Below are 12,481 nucleotides of genomic sequence, written 5' to 3'. Positions count from 1 at the left end.
ATAGATGGGGAAACAGTGGAAACAGCGTCAGACTTAATTTTGGGGGGCTCCAAAATCACTGCAGATGGTGATTGCAACCATGAAATTAAAAGACGCTTACTCCTTGGAAGAAAAGTTATGACCAAACTAGATAGTATTTTTCAAAAGCAGAGACATTACTTTGCTGACCAAGGTCCATCTAGTCAAGGCTGTGGTTTTTCCTGTGGTCGTGTATGGATGTAAGAATTGGACTGTGAAGAAGGCTGAGCACTGATGCTTTTGAACTGTGGTGTTGGAGAAGACTCTTGAGAGTCCCTTGGACTGTAAGGAGATCCAACCAGTCCATCCTAAAGGAGATCAGTCCTGGGTGTTCATTGGAAGGACTGATGTTGAAGCTGAAATTCCAATACTTTGGCCACCTGATGCGAAGAGCTGACTCATTTGAAAAGACCCTCATGCTGGGAAAGATTTGAGGGCAGGAGGAGAAGGGGACAACAGAGGATGAGATGGTTGGATGGCATCACCAACTCGATGGACATGGGTCTGGGTGGACTTCAGGAGTTGGTGATGGACAGGGAGGCCTGGTATGCTGCGGTTCATGGTGTCGCAAATTGTCAGGAGCGACTGAGCGACTGAACTGAACTGAGTACAATTATACCAATATTCTTTTGTTTTGTGATTGCATAATATGTACCTTTCTTCCACCCTTTACTTTCAATTGCTCTAAATACCTTTATACTTTTTGTATATTTTCTAAGAAGCATATGGCTAGGCTTTAATTTTTATACCCAGTGTAAAAATCTTTAGCTTTTGATTGGAATATTTAGTCTCTTACATTTAGTGTAACTGGAATATTTACTTTAGTGTAATTATGACTTACTTGGAGTTAATTAAACCATCTTCCTTTGTATTTGTCCCAATTTTACTTTGTTCCCTTTCCAATCTTTTCTTGTTTTCTTCCAAATGCATTAAGTAGTCTTCTCATTCTTCCCTGCATTCACTTGTTGGACACAGAATGCTTTTTTGTTACCTAATGATTACAATATAAATCCTTAACTAATTATGTCTACTTTAAATTAGTTTTCTAATTTAATTCCCATATAATACGAAGACCTTAGAAACACTGAACATCATTTACCCTTCTTCCTGAGTTATGTGCTGCTATTAACAAACGTTTAAATTTTGATATATTTAAGCCTCTATTACCATTATGAAAGTGAAAGTGAAGTCGCTCAGTCGTGTCCGACTCTTTGCAACCCCACTGGGCTGTAGCCTACCAGGCTCCTCTGTCCATTGAATTTTCCAGGCAAGAGTACTAGAGTGGGTTGCCATTTCCTTCTCCAGGGCACCTTTCCGACCCAGGGATCAAACCCGAGCCTCTGAACCACCAGAGAAGCAATTACCATTAAACCATCTTCCTTTATATTTGTCCCAATTTTACTTTGCTCCCTTTCCGTTCCTTTCTTGTTTTCTTCCAAATGCATTAAGTAGTCTTCTCATTTTTCCCTGTATTCACTTGTTGGACATAGAGGGCTTTTTTATAATCACCATTATACTATTTTACAATAAATAATCACTTAGATTTACCCTTTCCATTTCTCTATTCCCTCCAGTATCCAGGATTATTTTTCTTCTACTTCAGTAGAATTTTCTTTATTTATTCAGTATTTTCTGTATTACAAATCTGCTATTGTCAAATTCTATTCTTGTTTTTCTGAAAAGTCTATTCTTTGCTTTCATTTTTTCAGGGTTTTTCGCTGGGTAATTTTGCACAGATGATTATCTTCCTTCAGCCATTTGAAGACACCATGCCTTCTAGATTCCATTTTTCCAATTTAAAAAATATCATTTGTCAGTCTTAGTGTTGCTCCTTTAAAGAGAATATGTCTTTTCCCCCTCTGGCGGCTTTTCTCATTCCATTTGGGTTTTCATCAGTTTTACAATGATATTTCTAAGTGTATGTTTCTTTGTATTCACCCCTTCATACTCATAGAATTTCCTCAATTTGTAGGTGGACATCTTTTGTCACTTTTGAAATTCTCAGGCCTTTGAGACTTCAAATACTGCTCTACATTATTTTATCAATCCTCTTCTGGACTTCAATCACATGCATGTTACAATATTTCCACATGTTCCTCATATTTCTTTCCCTCTTTTATTTTTCATTCTTTGTCTTTCTTTATTTCAATATGACCTATCTTCTGTTTCACTAGTCTCCCCCTCAGCTATGTCTAATTTGCTGTTAAACATATTCAAAGAATTTGTAAATAATCAATTTTCCAATTCTATAACTTCTACTTGATTATTTAGTAATCAAGTTAGTATGTTTCCAGTTGTCTGTCAATATTTTCCTACCTTTAATTCCTTGATCATAAAATCCTAATTATTTTATAGTTTCTTTATGAAACCACCATTATCCTATCGGTATATTTCAAAAGGCTGGGGTTTTTTTCATGGCTTTTCTTTTTTTTGCTGCTGCTGCTAAGTCACTTCAGTTGTGTCCGACTCTGTGCGACCCAGAGATGGCAGCCCACCAGGCTCCCCGTTCCCTGGGATTCTCCAGGCAAGAACACTGGAGTGGGTTGCCATTTCCTTCTCCAATGCTATTTTTTGTTTTACAACATATATTGTAAATGAACTAATTTGAGCCTCTGTATGATACTATTTTACTCAAGAGAGGATTTACTTTTGCTCTGTCACCACTTTAGGCCATGGGAAGTTCACCATAATCCAATCAAAGAGCATGATGTTTCAAAGATAAGCTTATCTTTCTAAACTCTTTTAGGTTTAGAACTTCAGGGACCAGACTACATCATTAAGTGTGTAATAAAAACCTCTCTTCCTTAGCACACCTAGAAATACAATTTGGTCCTCCATATTGATTAACAAAAGTTCTGCTCAGTTTCTCAGGAAGTTTTCAGGATTCACAATTGTCTCAAGAACAACAGTTGTACAAAATGCCAGTCATACCTCCTTTGTCATTTACCTCTCCTAAATCTTGACCAACATATTCTTACCATCTTTATAGTTCTCTTATGCCTTAAAAAGAGGTAATTTCTAATTTTTCTAAGTGGAAATTATAGCACAGAATAATCAACTTCACCACTGTTCATAATTTCTCCAAATACACATTTTCTAAAAGTTCAGCAAAGTAGCCTATCTACTTAAAAAAGAGTACCGCATTTTATTTAAACTAAAAAAAAAAAATTAAATTAGCAAAGCTACTCAAAGGAAAAGTCTTCATTTTCTTTAATTCTGTCTTTCTTTTTTTTTAGGTAAAGTAAAAATTAGAATATATGTGTAAAAGTGAATGGGGATAGAACAAATCACAATTCAGTGTAAAACTATTTCATTTAAACATATAGTTAATTTCATGTAAGTTTAAAAGAATGTTTAGCATCTTAGAACAAAAAACTGGTTACTTTCCAGATCTTAGAAAAGAAAATGAGTACAACAAAAAGAATCTAAAAAAAGAGTGAATATATCTTCACTTTGCTGTACACTTAAAACTAACACACCACTGTAAATCAATTATTTTCAACAAAAACTTTTAAAAAGAAATAATTGCTGAAATTTTTCCAAATATAATAAAAACTTTACATAAAAAATAGCATGTTGGTCAATAAAAGTCATATACACAGAAAATCAATAAATGAAAAATTAATATTTAAAACATAAAGAAAAAATTATGGCTGTGAAAAAGGAATTTACTTAACAGAAAACACAAGTGCAAATGAACACATAAAAATATGCTGATTTACTATATCAATCAGGATATGCACATTAAAATATCAGTAGGATACCATTCACATCCATTGCACTGGCGAAAGGAAAATATTCTCATAATTATCAAGTATTGGTGGGACTATGAAGAACCAAGAACACTCATACCCTGCTGGAGGAAGTGGTATGTTACCACGGTGACTCGAAAAGCAATTAGGCTTGCTAAATGTGTCTTAGAAAGTTGAGGATGTGAATATCCTCAGATACAGCAATTTCACTTCTAGAGATGCACCCTAGAGAAACGCTTGCTTATGTAAAATGACTGGTTCAAGATATACACTGTAGTATTATTTATAACAACAATAAAAGAAAATTTACCTAAATGTCACAGCTTTGTATTTCACCGAAAATTAGATGATGAAACTGAAGAAATGCTTTCAAAATTTACAACTGACAATAAAATATGAGTGTAAAGAAAAACAAATCCCAGTACAGATAATGTCAAAACTCAAAGATATATTGGTAAGAAAACTGCTCTTCTGAACTGCACATAGAATCAGCACTTATGAGTGATACAGAACAAGACTATCCACAGGACTGGAAAACACTGTGAAGTCAATCATTTACAGTAAAGATGGCTACACAGAAAATGTATTATGTAGTGCCTCTGCTACATAATAGACTATCATTAGTCAAAATAAAGATGGAAAAAAGTCAAGAATACCTCCTTGAAAATATCTAATACACACCACTATTATACAAATATAAAATGGAACAGTGCCCCATATTCCCATCATACTAAAGCCCAATCTACTCACCAAGTCTTTGGGTTAACTTCATACTTATAAAGGTCATCTACCAATCCATATTTGTTGCCTGGCAATGCTTTATAGCCTCCATGAACATAAATGGACTTTGTTATTTCATCATACACACTGGTATGGCCATATCCCCCTTGAACAATAGCTCCTTTAGTTTCCGGAACAAGCCAAGTGTTTGATGCTATAAGAGAAAGAAGATAAAATGTGAACTTAAATAGTATTTTTTAAAAACTAACATACCACCAAACTACCAACGAGTTCATTCTAATACCACATTTTATGAGTAAAGTATATCTAATAATAATTTAATTGTTTTAAAAAGTATTAAATATGTGCTAGTTACTATGTTGGTGCTAAAGACCAAAGGTGAGTAAAACTGGTCTCTTTGTAGATTTTAATTAAACTTTGAAACATCAAAAATATCTAAATTTTTGTATGTGCAAGAAAAAACTAAACCTTATTCTCACATATATTTCTGTATCTGTAAATAGCCCTGAAAAAAGAAAGATTCAATAAAAGTTTATGAGAGGTTATTATGTTACAGGCTGAGGTAGTCCAAGCCAGGCTTCATTAATACGTGAACCACCAGAGATCAAATTGCCAACATCCGATGGATCATGGGAAAAGCAAGAGAGTTCCAGAAAAACATCTATTTCTGCTTTATTGACTATGCCAAAGCCTTTGTGTGGATCACAATAAACTGTGGAGAATTCTGAAAGAGATGGGAATACCAGACCACCTGACCTGCCTCTTGAGAAATCTGTATGCAGGTCAGGAAGCAACAGTTAGAACTGGACATGGAACAACAGACTGGTTCCAAATAGGAAGAGGAGTACGTCAAGGCTGTATATTGTCACCCTGCTTATTTAACTTATATGCAGAGTACATCATAAGAAACGCTGGACTGGAAGAAACACAAGCAGGAATCAAGATTGCTGGGAGAAATATCAATAACCTCAGATATGCAGATGACACCACCCTTATGGCAGAAAGTGAAGAGGAACTAGAAAGCCTCTTGATGAAAGTGAAAGAGGAGAGTGAAAAAGTTGGCTTAAAGTTCAACATTCAGAAAACTAAGATCATGACATCGAGTCCCATCACTTCATGGGAAATAGATGGGGAAACAGTGTCAGACTTTATTTTTTGGGGCTCCAAAATCACTGCAGATAGTGACTGCAGCCATGAAATTAAAAGATGCTTACTCCTTGGAAGGAAAGTTATGACCAACCTAGATATCATATTCAAAAGCAGAGACATTACTTTGCCGACTAAGGTCCATCTAGTCAAGGCTATGGTTTTTCCTGTGGTCATGTATGGATGTGAGAGTTGGACTGTGAAGAAAGCTGAGCGCTGAAGAATTGATGCTTTTGAACTGTGGTGTTGGAGAAGACTCTTGAGAGTCCCTTGGACTGCAAAGAGATCCAACCAGTCCTTTCTGAAGGAGATCAGCCCTGGGATTTCTTTGGAAGGAATGATGCTAAAGCTGAAACTCCAATACTTTGGCCACCTCATTCAAAGAGATGACTCATTGGAAAAGACTCTGATGCTGGGAGGGATTGGGGGCAGGAGGAGAAGGGGACGACAGAGGATGAGATGGTCGGATGGCATCACTGACTCGATGGATGTGAGTCTGAGTGAACTCCGGGAGTTGGTGATAGACAGGGAGGCCTGGCATGCTGCGATTCATGGGGTTGAGAAGAGTCGGACACAACTGAGCAACTGAACTGAACTGAACTGAGGTAGTCACTGACATTACAAAGACTAAAAAGATAAAACTCTTGTCTTAAGAATTTTTAGCACTGTGCTAGTCTTTTATCTCTTGGCTATGAGTCTCACTATCCCTTCTAAGAGTCCTTCGTATTACTGATAAAAACCTAAAAATTAAATTTCCAAGACTCATTCGACAGCTGTGTTACCATCAGTTTCCAGTAATGAAAGTACTTGGGAGAGAACAGAAGGCAAATGGAAGAAAGACACTCTACTTCCTTTCTTCTCCAGCAATAGGAACAGGTAGGTGACTACTGGGCAATGGCAGTGGTGGTTTTACAGCAGCAGAAGCAGGCGCAGCCCTTGCTCAGTGGCAGCAGTGGCATCTACAGTAAGCAGCTCAATCACGAACGTGGTCCTAAGTTCCAGCCTGGGTATGCAGCAGCTACAGATTTCTGACTCATTCCCTCATTTTGGTGTCTCTAGTACTACTGTAATTAACTCCCTATTTTAAGTCCCATTCTACCTGACACATCTAGGAGGAACTCTCATTTCTATAGCAAATAGAAACAAATTCTAATCATATGCAAGGCATGCTTTTAAGAATATGCAAATGAAAAAATACATATCTTTTGACCTTAAAGGAATTTAGATTATAAAGAGCAACCATACGGAAATCTGTTATTAGTTTTTAAATATCCATGCATATCACACTTGCATCTTCCCTCTAACTTTGTCACCTAAACTTTGGCATTCTAGACAGCTCATTGAAATACTCAAAGCAAGTAACAGAAAACAAAAGTGATGCTTAAAAATTCTTCACATTCATACAATTTTAAGGTAGTAAAGAATATACTTCATCAATCATAAAAAGTCATAAAAGAAGTATCAGAAGGATTTGTTAAAGCCAATTTTACTCAGAGAAAACTAGATATATTTAAAGAAATTTCAGAGTATTCTTATAACTAATGGGCATTCTTTTAATATTCTTCAACTACTTATTAAAGCTATGTGTGTGTGTGTGTGTGTGTGTATGTGTGTGTGTGTGTGCAGCACCAGATTGAAGGTTTTCATGTTTTTATTCATTCTCTTTTTAATAAAAGATAAAACTACTTCTTATCAAAAAATATTGTGGCAATAAAGAGGTATATAATGCAACAGTGAATGTTACCTTCTCCTCTAGCCCACTATCCAGAGGTATTTTTCACAAATTGTTAGGTTCAGAATATTTTGAAACTACAGTTCTGAATATTTTATTACAATAGACAAGACAAATACATGTGACTTACATGTACCTATAAATATTTATACCAAAAAATCATGCGATTTTACAACTATATTTTCACTTAACAAAACATCTGGGGCATCTTTTCACATCCCATTTATTACTTTCACTTTCATTAGCTAAATTCTATTGTATCGATGATAACTTATTTAAATAATCCTACATAGTGACTCATTAGTGTTTCCGTTTGTTCTTAAAAATAATGATGCAATAAGCAACCTGGCAATCAGCTATAGCATCATTTTCTATAGAGTATATATTATGTCTCAGGGAGTCTCTCACTAGTTCATTTGATATAGCTTTGAAAGTTTACTATTGCTATCCTTTCTTTACAACTAAGGAAATTTAGAGTTTAAAAAATTAACACATCAAATGTTTAAAAGTTGGTGTAGACTACTTTCTCCCTCTCCTTCCCACTAACAAACCCAGTGAACGGTCCCAAAGACAATCACAGGAGAAATATGAAAGGTGTAAGGAGGAATGCTGACTCTTAGGACCTGCAAGACTATAGGACGGATATCTCATTGCCTCCAACCCAACAGAAGAAGGCCAGTCAGCCCAGCATTTCTCAACCCATAACCCAGCAATAAAAAGCAACTCAGGCAGGCTTATTCCTTCCGCAAATTGAAGAGGAACCCCCAGGGATAATCCCGGGTGACACCAGGAGCACCAGCAAGAGGGATTCACCAAACATTGCTTACAGTGTGCAGACGGGGGAAGAGGTCCACTTTCCCTAAAGGCCTGAGATTGCAAAAGAAGATCCCACCACAAGATCTTAATGCTAAACCTAAACAGAGTGACCAACCTGCTAAAATATAAGAGTTAAGTAAGACTCAAAGACTCCCAATATAAAAGCCAAAATGTCCAAGATACTAACAAACAAACAAACAAAAATCACTTGTCATGTTGGGAACCAGATCAGTCAAGTGACACTAACTCTGAGATGTTGAAATTACCTAACAAGAATTTTAAAGCAGCCATGATACAGCAAGCAACTACAAGTTCTCTTGAAACAACAAATCTCAGGGGAAAAAAAGAGAAAAAGGGTGAGGAGACAAAGGAAGGAAAGAAGGAAGGGAGGGAGGGAAGGAGTGAGGAAAGGAAGAAAAGAAAATACAGTAACAAATAGGAGTTAACTGGACAGACTCAGTAGTAGAGATGACAGATAGAATCAGTAAAATTGAGGATACAGCAGTAAAATTTACCCAGTCTGAACACCAGAGAAAATAAACTAAAAAAAAAAAAAAAAATCAACAGTCTAAGAAACCTTTGGGACAGTAACAATTGGTCCAACATTTATTCCACTGGAATCCCAGAAGAAGAGAAAAAAGAACAGAGCTGAAACAGCTATTTTTAAAAATCGTGGCTGAAAACATCCAAATTGTGTATAAAACATAAACATACAGACTTTCCCGGCAGTTCAGTAGTTAAGACTCAGCACTTCAATGTTTCCACTGCAGGTGCTGTGGGTTCAATTTCTGGTCGGGGAACTAAGATCATATGTGCCATGTGACACAATCCAAAAAAAATTTTGGTTAAAAAAAAAAAAAAACTAAACTAAAATACTTTGAAATCTGTGGCCTCCCCTTAAAGACTGGCTTAAGAAAATTCTTCAGACAAATGAAATGATCACATCAGGAAAGAACAACAAATAAAGCAGATATATGACTACACACAATAAACTCTCCTCTTTGAGGCTTACAAATAATATCTGATGAAGGAAACAAAAAGTATAACGTCATCTGACACTCACGCCAATGATATTTAGAAGTAGGGAAAGTGAGGGATGTAAATGAAAGCAAAGTTTCCACGTTTCACTTGATGTGGTAAAATGTTGATACTAGTAGACAGACAAGTCACTTACATATATTTTAATACCCAGAGCAATCTCTAAGAAAAGCATACAGAGAAATACACTCACAAACACTATAAATTCTAAAACTTGTTAACCCATGGCTAACAAGTGAAGAGAAACAGAGGCACAAGAAACAGGAAACAAAAATAATAAAATAGCAGACTTAGGCACTAACACACCAAAGTTCCCTTAGATGAAATGATCCACCTATGACATTCTTAAAATTGTAAGATTACACAAAGAACAGATCAGCGATTGTCAAGGGTTGGGATGGGACGGGAAAGGAATAAAGGCATCAGGGAGATGATGTTGTTGATGTTTAGTCACTCAGTTGTAGCGCACTCTTTTGCAACCCCAAGGACTGTAGCCCGCCAGGTTCCTCTGTCCATGCGATTTTCCAGACAAGAATACTGGAGTGGGGTGCCATTTCCTTCTCCAGGGAATCTTCCCGACTCAGGGATCAAACCCGCATTTCCTGGGCTGCAAGAGGCTTCTTTACCACTGAACCGGAAGTAGGTGTGGTCTAAAAAAGCTAATGTGAAGGATTCTTGTGTTGACAGACACTGCAGTGGTAGACACATGAGACAACATGCAAGAAAACTGCCCAGAACTAAATACACACACACATCTATACACGCTACATACATGCACATGCAAATGAGCTTCTAAATGACACTGGAGAAATCGGAACAATATCAGCAGATCGTTATCAATGTTAATATCCAGGTTGTGATTCTGTACTATATTTTTGCAAGATGTTTACCACCAAGGAAAACTGCATAAAGGATATACAGGATCACTCTGTTTCTTTTTACAAGTGTATGTGAATTTACAACTTTCTCAAATTAAAATTTAAATGGGAAAAAATATATCACCCTACTAGCAATGGAAAGCTCATCATGAAATACACTATTGCACTCAACTACTCATTACATATTTTAAAAACTTAAAGTGTAAGAGCTATGACACAGGTCTGACACTAAAGTGAGTTACTAAGTACCCCTGCAGAATCTCTGCAGGTTTAGTCACCAGCAGTTCAAATAAGAAATGGTGATACGGTAGTTTCAGATGAAAAATTAAGAAAATAATTTTGCTCAGATATAGGTGATTAACTTGAAATGTAAAATTAATTATGATTACATTCTCATTTTATTATTATTTTTGCATTTGGAAATGTGCACATAGTAAAAGATCCATTTTTGTCTCAATAAACATTTAAAGTAACAAAATACGTCATTTCAGAAAAAGTATTTGCTTATGATTGATATGTTATTTGTATATGAATGAATTTTGTTTTTAATTCTGTAATGTGCTCTATCACACTCCCAATTTATTAAAAATGAAACACTGATTCATTAAAAAGAGAGAGACAATAAATACACAAATACATGAAGCAACAGAGTAATTTTGAAAAAGTAAAAAGCAAAAATGACTTATATATACCAGGAGTTCTTTATCAGGTTATGATGGAAATATTTAGATAGCATTTAACGACCTGCCATAAACAACTTAAAAAGCAGAAGAAAATATTTTAAAAAAAAGATACTGGATAACAAGCAGCACAGAATTATCGTTTTAAAGAAAACAGAAACAAGGTGAGCCCTTGTTTGAAACATATGCTGAGGGGAAATTTCTCACCACTGAGCAAGAAGGGGGATTTGACTGCAAATAGATTCTGGTGATCCTACCAGCTTGAGAAAACAAAGATCAGCATTTCAAAGAACAGTCCCCTGCCTTATCTTTGACAAAGGAGGCAAGAATATACAATGGAGAAAAGACAATCTCTCTAACAAGTCGTGCTGGGAAAACTGGTCAACCATTTTTAAAAGAATGAAACTAGAACACTTTCTAACACGATACACAAAGATAAACTCAAAATGGATTAAAGACCTAAATATAAGACCAGAAACTATAAAACTCCTAGAGGAAAACATAGGCAAACACTCTCGGACATAAATCAAAGCAGGATCCTCTATGACCCACCTCCCAGAGTAATGGAAATAAAAGCAAAAATAAACAAATGGGACCTAATTAAACCTAAAAGCTTTTGCACAACAAAGGAAATCATAAGCAAGGTGAAAAGACAGCCTTCAGAATGGGAGAAAATAATAGCAAATGAAGCAACTGACAAAGAACTAATCTCAAAAATATATAAGCAACTCTTGCAGCTCAATTCCAGAAAAATAAACAATCCAGTCAAAAACTAGGCCCAAGAACTAAACAGACATTTCTCCAAAGAAGACATACAGATGGCTAACAAACACATGAAAAGATGCTCAACATCACTCATTATCAGAGAAATGCAAATCAAAACCACCATAAGGTACCATTCCACAACAGTCAGAATGACTGCTATCCAAAAGTCTACAAACAATAAATGCTGAAGAGCATGTGGAGAAAAGGGAACGCTCTTACACTGTTGGTGGGAATGCAAACTAGTACAGTGTGGAGAGAACAGTGTGGAGATTCCTTAAAAAATTGCAAATAGAACTGCCATATAACCTAGTAACCCCACTGCTGAGCATACACACCCAGGAAACCAGAATTGAAAGAGACACATGTACCCCAATGTTCATCACAGCACTGTTTACAATAGCTAGGACATGGAAGCAACCTAGATGTCCATCAGCAGATGAATGGATAAGAAAGCTGTGGTACATATACACAATGGAATATTACTGAGCCATTAAAAAGAATACATTTGAATCAGTTCTAATGAGGTGGATGAAACTAGAGCCTATTATACAGAGTGAAGTAAGTCAGAAAGAAAAACACCAATACAGTATACTAACACATATATATGGAATTTAGAAAGATGGTAACGATAACCTTATAGGCAGGACAGCAAAAGAGACACAGATGTATAGCACAGTCTTTTGGATTCTGTGGAGAAGGCGAGGGTGGGATAATTTGAGAAAATAGCATTGAAACATGAATATTATCATATGTGAAACAGGTCGCCAGTCCAGGTTCAATGCATGAGCTCAGGGCTGGTGTACTGGGATGACCCTGAGGGATGGGATGCAGAGGGAGGTGGGAGGGGGGTTCAGGATGGGGAACACATGTACACCCATGGCGGGTTCATGTCAATGTATGGCAAAACCACTATAA

General features: G+C 36.2%; 1 protein-coding gene across 3 annotated transcripts in view; it reads right to left on the bottom strand.

The window, feature by feature from the left end:
• ATRNL1 (attractin like 1) overlaps positions 1-12,481 on the bottom strand; it is an 809,337-nt gene that overhangs the window by 690,880 nt on the left and 105,976 nt on the right. For all 3 annotated transcript variants that reach the window (XM_069567614.1, XM_069567615.1, XM_069567616.1), the window contains exon 9: positions 4,521-4,704. In XM_069567614.1, coding sequence (XP_069423715.1) covers positions 4,521-4,704 — 184 coding nt within the window. The remainder of the gene's footprint in view (positions 1-4,520; positions 4,705-12,481) is intronic.

The sequence above is a fragment of the Ovis canadensis genome, chromosome 22 (assembly GCF_042477335.2).
Source record: "Ovis canadensis isolate MfBH-ARS-UI-01 breed Bighorn chromosome 22, ARS-UI_OviCan_v2, whole genome shotgun sequence".
NCBI classification, from domain to species: domain Eukaryota; kingdom Metazoa; phylum Chordata; class Mammalia; order Artiodactyla; family Bovidae; genus Ovis; species Ovis canadensis.
Note: the sequence above shows the minus strand (reverse complement) of the source record. Positions and strands in the feature narration are given on the sequence as shown.